Raw genomic sequence first — 12,457 nt, 5'->3', positions numbered from 1 at the left:
CAAGAGAAGCTCGTCCTGCTTCTCCTGCATGTGTTTCTCCACCTGTCAACATAAAAACATTTAAGACGACAATCAAACAGCTTCTGAATTATCGGACGCTGCTTTTTGTTTTCAGCTTTAATAAAGCGTCGCTCCCGTTCGCCCTGCTGCAGGTTTCTGTGCCAGAATCTCACTGTCCTGAAACATCACCAGGAAAACTAATCATTTCTAGACTAACCAACATGAGTCAATGTGTGTGTTTGTGTGTGTGTGTGTGTGTGTGTGTGTGTGTGTTGCAGCTTTGCGGGACAATGAGTTGATGACTCATTTTGCTGCTGCACCAGCTGATGCCGGTTTGTTTGCCTGATGCAGTCGGTCCTGTTATAAAACATCAGCTCAGCCTCGCAGCTTCACACCTCACACATCATCTGATGGACGGCGAGGACGTCCGACATCTGTTCCACACAGAATCATTATTATTAGTTACGATGGGAGTAAATAATCTGAGTAATTGTCCAGTTTCACTTACGTGGAAGACAAATATTAGACTCTGTTCATTAAAGTCATTAAAGGTACTCGTGTGCTTCAAAAACTAGTTTTTGATTTATTACTTCAGCAAGTTATTTTTTATGTGCAGCCTCTAAAGTTCAGTTCAGTTTAATTCACTCTGACGACTCGTGTGAGGTCACAGAGATGAGGTCATCACTGAGGGACCGACTACATCCTGTGATCCACACAGTTGTTTATTTTTAAAGAAGAACCAAACTGGGGTTTCGTCATCAGAAAAACGACCTCGTAGATCGACTACAAAGCAGCTTTGTCATGTTTTAGTTTGTGATTTAGTGATTTCCTGTTTTATTTTGAAGTTTTACTGTTTATGTCCTCCTTTTTTTGTGATTTGCCGCCTCTTTTCCCCGCTCACTTGTGTGTGGTTAGTGAATTCACTCTTATTTAAACGTCGTCTGTTTCTTCCGTGTCTTCCTGCAGCTCCTCGTTACCGATCTGTGTTTTGTTCAGCTTTTGTTTCTGGTATTTTTGGACTTCTTGTGTTTTTCATTTGGGTCGTCACCGTTTTACCACAAGCTAATTATGACCCTTACTTATGTTTGTGGTTAGCTGGAAACAGCAGCAAAACAGGAAGTCAGGTGACATCGAACAGCCGAGTCTTCAGGATGTAACGTCATCAGTTAACTTCTCTGCTAACCACACACACACACACACACACACACACTCGTCTGAGGGAGGTGGAAGTGTTATTACAGCCAACAAGGCTGCGAAGCGGCCGACAGCAGTTCAAGTCGCACAGCTGGATATATTTATATTTACACATGGGGACATTTCCAACGAAGGTCACTGCAAATAAAGGGAAACCTGAAGGATTCTTATACCTCCACCTGTGGTTTGGCAGCCTGCGTTTGGGTTTTTAACACACCAGTGTTCTGCTGACCGGGCCTGAAGCAGACGATGAAGGTGTGCTCCACCTCTCACAGGTACGCTGCAGCAGCCATGTTGTTTCAGTGACGAGTGTCGTCAGAGATATCGTCCTCTGTTTCCCACACGTTCTTCTCTCTTGTCATAACCTGGTGCCGACATTACCCAGAATGCAACATTGCCATAGAAAGTTTTATCAGAAACGGCAAAGTTTTCCACAAACGTCCCAATATCGGGCGTTGGCTCGTCGCCCAACTGTTGCCACAAAGTTGGAAGGTGTCGGTCACAAGGATCATAGACCGGATCAGAACCAACACACCTTGTGTGTGTGTGTGTGTGTGTGTGTGTGTGTGTGTGTGTGTGTGTGTGCGCTTTAACATCATATGTTGGTGAAAAGTCATGATAGAAAAAGAGGAGAGCAACGTGAAATGAAGGAGGAGGGAAACAATCTCAAGGAGGGGAGAAATGTTTGGGGCCAGAAGAAGGAGGAGGAGGAGGAGGAGGAGAGCTGGGACGATAAAGAGGGAGAGAGGGAGCACACACGCACGCACACGCACGCACTACAGAGGTGACTGTGACGTCAGACCGGAGCCCAGCTCACTCGCTCGCGCCGCCGTGCCTCTCGCTGACCAGCCTCGCGCTCTCTGCACATCCTCTCCACGCGGCTGCTGCTGCTGCTGCTGCACGCCCTTTTAAACACCGAGGAGGAGGAGGAGGAGGAGAGGGGGGAACCGGGAGGACTCACGCGGAGAGAGGGGCTCACCGGAGGAGGAGGAGGAGCTGGAGGAGGAGGAGGAGGAGGAGGAGGAAGGAGGCTGCGCTCTGATCCTCGCGCGCTGCACGGGGACACACGGGACATCATTTTTTGGACACTCTCCATGGAGACGGGTCGCTCTCTCCCCGCGCGGTCTCCTCCGCACAGACGAGGATTGTGACGGAGGACGGTTGTGTGTCTTGGCATCGCCCCCCCTCCACCCTACCTCCACCCACTCACCAGCCAGGTGTTGCATTCAAGCGCGAGCCCCTCGTGTGGATGGAGAGGCGCGAGAAGGAGGGCTGAGCTCGAGCACTCCACACTGATCCTGTCTGCGGAGCCTCTTGAGCAACAACAAGTTGACGGCCGTGCGCGTCCTCTGGTTCCGGAGCTCTGCGGGTCTCACACACGGATTGTACTGACGGATTCTTTGTTTCCTGACCTCACTGGATCACCGGATCACCGGATCACTGGATTTGTCTTTTTTTTTGGCACGTTTTTTTTTTTTTTTTTTTTTTTACGAACGAAACAGAAAACACGTTTTTGTTTCTTCTCTCTCCTGCAGCGCGCGTGAATAAGAAGAAGAATGGCAAAGTGAGCGGAACCAGCGGTGCCACCGACGCATGATCCATTTGTTGGGTTCCGTCCTCAGATCTCCTCCACGGCTGCTGTCTGACACCGTCTGTCTGCTGGGTTTTCCACCGACCCCGGCTCTCCGTGACGCCGCGGCACCCTGATGGTGCGGACGGTCGGCGCACGGTGGCTGGAACACGCCGCCCGGTGCTCGGTGACGATGGTGATGATGAAGACGAAGGCGCGCGGTTAATCCAGAAGATGCTTTTCCACTCGAGTCGGATTTATGTGCTGTTTCTTCAGTGGGATCGTTCGCGTGACGATGACCTCCAACCGCGCTTTACCCCGTGCCGTGCTCGCCGCGCCCCCGGTTCGATGCGCACGAGAGGACGTCGTCTCCCCCAAATCGCTGAGCTAACTCACAACCGGGCAGACAGCGACCACTAACCGAACCGACCGATAGGAGGAGAGAACAGTAGCGACCGCAGCAGCAGCGGCAACAAGCGGCAGCAAGTGATGGAGCTGTCCGAGGTCCGGTGCTCCAGCGCGAGCGAGGAGCTGTACACCATCAACAAGACCCCGAGCAGCAACAACAGCAACAGCAGCGGCAGCGGCAGCGGCAGCGCGCGACCCAAGCGGCTGCTGTGGCAGAACGCGGTGCGGCACATCACCGAGCAGCGGTTCATCCACGAGCAGGGCGGGGGAGGCGGAGGAGGGGTGAAGGGCATCGGGCCGGACGAGCCCTACGACCCGAGCCAGGGCGCGCGGAAGCAGTCGGCGGGGCGGACGTCGGTGGGAGACCGGCACAACAACGGCGGGACCAAAGTGTTCCCGGAGCGCGCCAGCAGCGACCTGGGCTTCCTGCAGATCGACTGCGCGCCCAGCAACTCCGACTTCTTCCTGAACTGGGGCTACACGTACCGGGGCGTCATCTTCCCCACGCTGCGCAACGCCTTCAAGTCCCGCGACCTCGAGCGGCTCTACCAGCGGTACTTTCTGGGCCAGAGGCGCAAGTCGGTGGTGGTGATGAACATCCTGGACGTGGTGACCAAGCTCACCCTGCTGGTGCTGCACCTCACCCTGGCCTCCTCCCCGATGGACCCGATCAAAGGGACGCTGCTGGGCTTCTTCACGGGCATCGAGGTCGTCATTTGTGCCTTAGTGGTGGTGCGGAAGGACACCACGTCGCACAGCTACCTGCAGTACAGCGGCGTGGTCACCTGGGTGGCCATGGCCACGCAGATCCTGGCGGCCGGGCTGGGCTACGGGCTGCTGGGGGACGGGGTGGGATACGTGCTCTTCACCCTGTTCGCCACCTACAGCATGCTGCCGCTGCCGCTCACCTGGGCCATCCTGGCCGGCCTGTTCACCTCGGGGCTCCACATCCTGGTCCAGCTGCTCATCTCCCAGAATGCACAGCTCTCTACCAACCAGGTAAGATCTCCCCTGGCCTCCTCATCCCCTCCAGCTTCCTCCTCCTCCTCCCCCTCTTTTACCTTTCCTTCCCCCTGCACCATCCCCTAATCCTTCCTCTTGATTCACCTCCTCCTCTTCCTCCTTCATCTCCCTCCTCCTCCTCCCACTAATCCTAATCCACTTCTCCTCACCTCCTTTTGTCCATTTCCAATCCTCTTTCCATTTCTCCTCTTATTTCCTCCATCACCCTTCCTTCCTTCCTTCCTTCCTAAGCCTCCTCTTCCTCCTCCTCCTTCCCCTCTTCCTCCTCTTCCTCCTCCTCCTTCCCCTCTTCCTCCTCTTCCTCCTCCTCCTTCCCCTCTTCCTCCTCTTCCTCCTCCTCCTTCCCCTCTTCCTCCTCTCCTCCTTCTCTTCAGCTCCTCCTTTCATAAACTTCCAGACTTGTTGAAGATGTCTGACGAGCTGTTGGTGTTTCTGCCTCGTCTCTGCTGGTTCTGATCCTAAACACTCAGTCTGTTCAGCAGTGATTCTGCAGCTGACATCATGCTTCCTGTCAGTGTGTCGGGTCGTGTTGTTGTTGTTGTTGTTGTGTTGTTGTTGTTGTTGTTGTTGTGTTGGTGTGTGTTAGAGCCGTGTGTGTCTCTGAGTCGTCGGGTCTTGGTTGTGTTGTCACGAGAGGTTTCAGGTTTCAGAGTGCAGCGAGGCGGTTTGTCTGCGACACCGGCCTGATCCGACTGCTGCTGAGGTTTCAGCACCAGGAGCTGTCCAACACACACACACACACACACACACACACACACACACACACACACACACCCCAACAGAGGAATGTACTGCATCTCCAAACAGGTCCAGCTCCCCCTACTGGTCGTTATTATAATCATCCATCAGATTTCTTCCTTCCGTTCTTCTTCAGTGACTTGTGTTATTCATAACGTTCAAATTAAACCTCCCAGGAGATTTTTTATCAGCACAAGTGGACTTTTCCTCCAGTCGGTCTCATGACGTCAGTCCAAATGATGGCTGAGGACAAAGAGGCGCGTCGTTAAAGTCTTTATCTCCTGAACTTTGTGGTTAAAATGAGCTCGACCTGTCCGTCTGATACAGATGTGAACGTCTTTAAAGATGACCGTCGCAGAGTTTAGATGCTTCTGTGGATATCTGACAGTTAGACAAACAAAATAAATCAGGTTATATATCAGACAACATGTGGATACTGAACAGTATATCAGTCAGACTCTGTCAGTGTTTTACAGACTCGTCACTGAGCAGCTGATCAGGACGAGACGAGTCACAAGATCGATTATTATTTAGATCACTACACTTTCAGATCTTATGTAATTCAACACAGGAGCTTTGTGATCAGAGCCTGGAGGATGAAATGTTCTGATGTGATGACAGAACCAACCAGTGTTCTGTCCAAGTTCATAGCACAATTATTCATCAGGCAGGTTTTTATCATCTTGTAACTTTGACTCGTTCCCAGTTGGTTTTATGTCTCTTGTTGGTTTGAAACGAGTGTTTTCCTGAGAGGAAGGAGGTCAAACTGCTGCAGGTGAAGAGAACTGAGGTGGATTATTCAATATGTGACATCCAGAAGGTGTTTATTCTTCTTCTGTGTCTCGCTGCAGAGTGAAGGTCATCACGCCGGCAGTCAGATGTGAATTATATTCTCCCGTCAGCTTCGTCTCTCGCTCTGTTTCCGGTGTTTTCCAGAGAGCAGTTAACGTCGCGAGAGGAGCAGCGACGACAAGCTGTCAGGGGTCCGCGGGATAATTTATACTCGGCTGGTGTCATAACACAGAGGGCAGTCGGGTGATTAATGGGGTGTAAATCTAGACGGTACAGACACGTGAAATGTAAGAGAACAAAAGGAACACAAGCTGCACGAAAACAAACAGCGCAGCAACAAATCACAGTGTGAACACGTCACATCAAACCTTCACGTGACATCATCGTGGAGTTGTTCAACACTCTCATTCACAGAGTATCAGTATGTTTATTTATACACCGATCATCTCAAAATGCTGCGTTCAATGTTCCATTAAAGGGATATTCCAGTGTAAGTTTAATCCATGGTCTAAATCACCGTGAAACTGTGTTAGACTCCCTCTCGAGAGATCAAGTTAGCAGACCGCTAATTTACGGAGTTTTATCAACCTCAGAAACGACCGCACGACAACAATACACTGCAGTAAATGGATCCAAATATAAACCGCCACCAAAAAGCCACAAATAATGCTCAGAACAGCACCAAACTTCAGCAACAGTACAAACAGGGTCTCAGCACATAGTCCGGGGCATCTAACCTCCGCTAGCTTAGCTAGCCGTGAGGTGATCTGTCATACGGCCAGCATATAGAGGCAGCAGGTCACCAGAGTAACTGCTAACGGCTGCTAACGCTAGTCTTTTTAATCATCCTGGATACTGTTTGCTCGTTAGCTCAGTTAGCCGTGCAGTTAGCTGGGAGAAAGAGGCTAGCTGGTTAGCATGCTAACTTCACTAACATCGATGTATCAGACATCAGCAGTCATACAGTTCATGTTCAGACGAGAAGGAAACTCCTAAAATACTCTGAACACAAACACACTGAGTGCGCTCGGCCGACTCGTGCTCCCTGATCTAACGTGGGCTGGATGAACAGAACCTCGCCCCGCTGTCAGTCTGAATCCCGTCTCCGGCTCAGCTGACGCTGCGTGGCCGTGTGGATGACTGTAGATGTGATGCAGCTGACTGGACGCTGCTGCACTGTGTGTCTCTTGTTGTGTAGCTCAGGGGGGATTTCCCAGCTCCCCCTCTGTCGCGTGGTTCAGCCGTGTCAGTCCGCTGGGAGCCGGCGACCCGGCGAGCCTCTCAGAGGAGAGGTCGCGGGTCGGCACCGTTGTTAGCTGGATTGGAGAGCCTGACGCTTTCTGCTTTGTGGCGGATGATTGCAGTGCTTTATGATTTGAGCAGATCAATAAAACATCTGCTCTCTGATGGATGAAACACGAGAGCGCTTCAGACGGTTTCCCGTCCATAAAAGCTTTTTTTTTTCCATTGGCTCCTAAAATGTTTAAAAATGACAGTGAGCTTTGGTCTGGAGTCGTTGTGGCTTGGTGATGGGTGACTCACGGGAGTGAGTGAGAGGACAAACATGAAGACAACACGCTCTTTAAACATGACCTCGTGTGTGTTCGCTGCCTGTGTGCTGATTTCTTTGCAGATTGGATGGTTTTGTAATCTGAATCCAAATCCGCTCTGCCTCCACCAGCTTCAAACCGTGACTTTGCTCCCAGTTGTTGAACAGAGACGAACAGAAGAAACCAACAAAAACAAATTTCTCTCTTTTGTTGTTTTATTGTTTGAACGTGCCGAACTGGAAACCTGTGCAAAGCCTCCAGGATGAATTAAAAACTGGAGATCGTGTTCGAGGGGATCAAACCAGGTCACTGTTCAACATGAGGACTCAGACTCAGACATCTTTGCGGTCCTGTTGGTCCAGACTTCTAAATAAAAGCCACTCTAGTCCAAAAATACATTTCCTGACCTCTAAATCACCAAATATAAGACCAGCCTGGAGAGATGTGACTGTTCATCCTGCACGTTCTTACCAACATGTTCATCTGGAGGATTTCGGTGTTTACACACTGATGGATCTGAGGATTTATGTTGTGATAATTAAAATACGATTTCTCTTAAGTCTCTGATATGCGGCAGCGTCGAGAGTCTGTTAATTAGCTGCGATAAGTCTGACTTTGTGTCATTACTGTAAGTGTGAGCTCTCTGTAACTCTGTGGGCGGGTGGGATTATTTTAGCATCGCGTGTTTATATTTGTCGACTGGAAAAAACTCGGAGATCAGCGACTTACATGTTCCGTGTTAATGCGGCTGCGGCGACACGCGAGCTGCGGCGCGTTCGGCCGGACGACGAGGATTAGGACGGCTCATTCTTCACTCCTGAGGTTAGAGAGACCGCGCTCGCTGTGAAATTACACATCCTCGAGTCAAGCGGCGCTAATCTGCTCTTATTAATTGTGTTTGCTTAAGGACGCGGTGAACATATAATATACATATTAACTGCAGAGAGGAGAGACGGCGACTGTCAGTTTAATTAAAGAGGGATTTATCAAACGTCTCACAATCACAAAGTCAAACAGAGGCTGGAGATGTTCCTGCCGCCGAGCAGAACCAAGACTGTTCCTGAACGTTACGTACGTGTTCATGTCAACACAAAGAGACTCACAAACATCACATTACAACAACACCTGAGTTTCTGCAGGGAGACAGACTGATACGAGACAAACATCACATGAGGTACGAAAACTCAACCACCTTTTCCTCGACAGTGCATACCTCCGCTAGGACCCGACAGACCTCGTAGCCATCCATGAATCCATGATTTATGTTGAACTTGTGGGTCTCATTCTGGGTCGAGACCCGTCCTCCATTGTGGAAATCTGTCATATGGTTTTTGTGTAATCCTGCTGACAGACGGACCAACAAATGGACACAGGCCAGAACAGAACCTCTTCAGGGGAGGTAATAATAATCCCTGTGATTGATTGACGTGTCCTGATCCCACACAGAGTCGGTGACATCAATACGGCTTCAAGGTTAAAAGGTTTCGGTCGGAAAGAAAAGATCTACGGACAGATTTTATAATCAGCCAAAAGGAAAACAGTGAGCGGGAGTGAAGGCAGACGGAGAGACGACCTGCAGCTTCACGTTATCTGACATTCTGTCGACTAAAGTGGGATAAAGCTAAAAATGCCTGAGATGTTCCTGAAACATTTCACTGCTTCAGTTGAGAGCACGAGTCAAACATCAGCTGTCAGATCTGTCTGTGAGTGAACTGCTTCCACGATAAAAGTGAAGATGGTTTATTTTATTTTAAACAAGCGTCATTTCCCTTCAGAAGCTGGAGATTTTCTCCCCTCACCGCTGCAGAGACGCTGCACGCTGTGTTTCGTCCCTCTCGTCTCTGAGCCTGATTGTTGCTGTCAGACTCAGAATAGCCTCCATCGATCCGGCTCCGTCTCTTTAGAGCCTCCCGTGCCCCCGCTGGCCCCGCATCCTTTGTCTCCGGCCCGTCGAACGTCTTCGGTATTGGCCGTCGCACCGGTCCGATCAGGTCCCATCCTCTCGCTCTCTGAACAATAAGCTCATATTGACCCGCTGTTTTTTTCCTCCTCCTCCTGTGAAGACTCAGATTGGACCTGGTTCTTGTCCTCCAGTCGCGGCCGTATTGACGGCTGCCTTTGTGCAGGAGCCATTTAGCCTTTTATACTTGCTGTTAAATGAACAGCGACGTCAGTAAATAACAGATCAGGCTGCGGGGGGAGTGTGTGTGTGTGTGTGTGTGTGATAATGTGTGTGTTTTGGTGTTAGGGGAGTGTTCTCGTGTAGCTAAGAGCGTTATAAAAACCATCAATAGCACTGTATCTCCTTCCCTCTGTCACACACACACACACACACAGCAGGAGCTTCACGCTCGCCGATCAGCCGTTCTTCAGGCTCACCGCTGTTTCCTCTTTCAAGGTCAAACTCGGCTTACCTGGAGCGCCGGCTGCAGCGAGGAGATAGAGGAGGAAGGAAGCTATTAAAAGACCAAATGTGTACATCATGAGCAGAATGCAGGCGCGCAGGTTCAATCCCTCGCCTGTAGCACAGCCTGGATATACGCTTTGTGTGTCTCAATGTTCAAAAGGATCACAATCAAACCATTGTTGCTCGTGTGCGGAGACGTCGGCTTCGTCCGCGTGCTTCCATTTAGACTCTACAATCCAGGCGTTCACGTCAGAAAGAACGGATCATCACCAATCTGTCACCATTTCTATTCTGTATCGAGATTCTGCCAGTTTTTTCTCCTCTCTTCTTCTTCTGCACGACTGAAACAAACAAAAAACACAGCTAGCTTAGCATTAGCCTGCAGCGGGACTCCCACGCACTCTGTGTGTGTTTGAACACGATCGGCTGACTGGTACATTTTCTTTTTTGTCAGAGATCCTTTATCGATTTGTTTGTGAAGAGGGTTCACTCAAGGACAGATCTGAAAAACCGAACCTCTTAAGAAATACTGAATTTCTCTCTTGTGTTGTTTATTGTTCTGAGGCTGGTTCTGAACGTGCTGAGCCCAAACCTGCAAAAACTCACCGGGAAGAAAAAGAAAATGTATATGATCATTTTCAGGCCATGAAAGATCTGCTGGTCTTTACAAATCCAGAGGTGATCAGAGCCGTCAGTGGTGCCTCCAATAAGGAATGTAGCCGACTTCTTCTGGACCATCAGAAACATTTCTTGCTTTTTGGGTTTTTTTCCAGCACAAGCTCCGCCATATTCCTAATTTTCTGCCTCCTACTCTGTCACTAATTGACGTAAAACTCTAAAAACTGAAAATACAAGTTGATTTATCTGGCGGTCGGAGGCTTAATCAGCATCGTGTGAACAAAAAATCATATTTCTGATTCACAGCTGCGTCTGCATGTGTAAATAAATCACAGGTTTCATTCACACGCAGTAATTGTATGTTTCCGTGTGCTGGCTGGCTCATGGGAAGGTTTCCTCTGGCCTCCGTCCAGCTGATCTGATCCACACCAGGAAACTGTCATCATTAATCACTTGTTCAAACACTTAATATGACCTCTGCTGCCGTTAGTGCTCATGCAACGAGGCATGTGACTGAAACAGCTGAGTGCGTTTACATCCCGCCTCCAACCAAAGGTCACATGGAGTTTCCTCGCTCGTAACCACGTTTCTCTCCTGAATGGATCCGTTGTGGCTGATCAGACAATCAGACAAAACTAACAAACAGTCTCACGCTGAGCTTCATTTCAGACTTTTCTACAGTATTCAATCGTATCATGATCCTGGACAGGAAGTGCTCAAAGTGCTGAGAAAAATGTAGAACATTTTAATATCTACAATTCAACTAAATCTATTTATGAAGCCCAGTTCTGTTCTCTTGGATGTGTTTGATTATCCTGATTAAACCTTAAAAAAGAGCATTCTAATTGTCTGTAGGCTTCATATCATACAGGCTCACAACCATGTGATTGACATGTGCTATCCTCTGCAGTGGTGTGCACAAGGGGGGGCAGGGGGAGCGGTCGCCCCCCCTCGTGGCCCAATTGTTGAAAAACGCATGCTAAAATGCCCTCTTGGGAGCCAAAATGCACTCTAAAGTGCCCTCTTGGTTGGCAAAACACACTTAACTGCCCCCTTGGCTGGTTAAAACATGATAAACTGTCCTCTTGGGTTGCAAAAACACATGCTAAAGTGCCCTCTTTGGTGGCAAAAATGCGCGCTAAAGTGCCCTCTTGGTTGGCAAAACACACTTAACTGCCCCCTTGGCTGGTTAAAACATGATAAACTGTCCTCTTGGGTTGCAAAAACACATGCTAAAGTGTCCTCTTTGGTGGCAAAAATGCGCGCTAAAGTGCCCTCTTGGGAGCCAAAACGTGTGCTAAAGTGCCCTTATTTTCGCCCCTGCCCTTCAAAAAGTCTGTGCATGCCACTGATCCTCTGTAAGAAAATGCCAGAACCTTTGTTAAAAACATTTTAAAAATTCCAAATGAAACTGTTAGCATGCTAACCCGCTAGCCCCGGCCCGTTCTGTCTCCTGACACCACTTTGTACCTCGAGGTGAAAGTCTGAGACCAACAGCGACACAGTAAACTCACAACATGTAAAAAAAAAAGACATTATTAGGAACGTTTGTCTGAGGAAAACTGCACAGAGGGAAGCAAATCTGGGTGGCACAACGAGTCGCCGCCCCTCCACAGTATGCAAACATTTACTGGACCTGCCTGAGCGCTGCCCATGTTTTTATTCAAATTGAAACCCAAATGAAACCCATAAAAACACAAAATATTCTACTGTATGAAGACATGATGAAGTCAAAATGTTTTTGATGCACTTTGATGTACTGTACGGTTACAGTACTGAGGAAATGTGTTGTCACCTCAATAAATTTAAGGTAATTTCTATTTAATTTGTGCACATTTGAGTCATTTACAATAAAGAAAAGCTGGTAAAATAAGAGTAGAAGGTAAAAAAAAACCTGGATTCCCAAAAATTATAACGGAAAAAACTGAATTTGTGAAAAAATAAAACAGATTTTATAGTGCTCTACATTGTTTTTCACCATCTTGTTTCTGTATTTGTCATTCAGACGAGCTGAAAGCGTCGATGACTCATAAAAACCAGGTCATTAAAACTCGCTGCAAACGGTGCTGGTTTGTCTCGACTGTCATTTCTGGTTCGACCCAAATAAATCCTCAGTTCGCAGTAACGTGAAAATATTCAGACTCTACATGCCGATGG

General features: G+C 48.9%; 1 protein-coding gene across 2 annotated transcripts in view; it reads left to right on the top strand.

The window, feature by feature from the left end:
• The first annotated feature begins 1,956 nt into the window (after window positions 1-1,956).
• The window catches only part of adcy8 (adenylate cyclase 8 (brain)), a 77,160-nt gene continuing 66,659 nt past the window's right edge, over window positions 1,957-12,457 (top strand). Inside the window, exon 1 of one of the 2 annotated variants that reach the window (XM_030403669.1) lies at window positions 1,957-4,171. In XM_030403669.1, coding sequence (XP_030259529.1) covers window positions 3,254-4,171 — 918 coding nt within the window. In that variant the 5' untranslated portion in view covers window positions 1,957-3,253. The remainder of the gene's footprint in view (window positions 4,172-12,457) is intronic. The other variant, XM_030403670.1, reaches the window with a different exon arrangement.

The sequence above is a fragment of the Sparus aurata genome, chromosome 21 (assembly GCF_900880675.1).
Source record: "Sparus aurata chromosome 21, fSpaAur1.1, whole genome shotgun sequence".
Lineage (NCBI taxonomy): Eukaryota > Metazoa > Chordata > Actinopteri > Spariformes > Sparidae > Sparus > Sparus aurata.
Note: the sequence above shows the minus strand (reverse complement) of the source record. Positions and strands in the feature narration are given on the sequence as shown.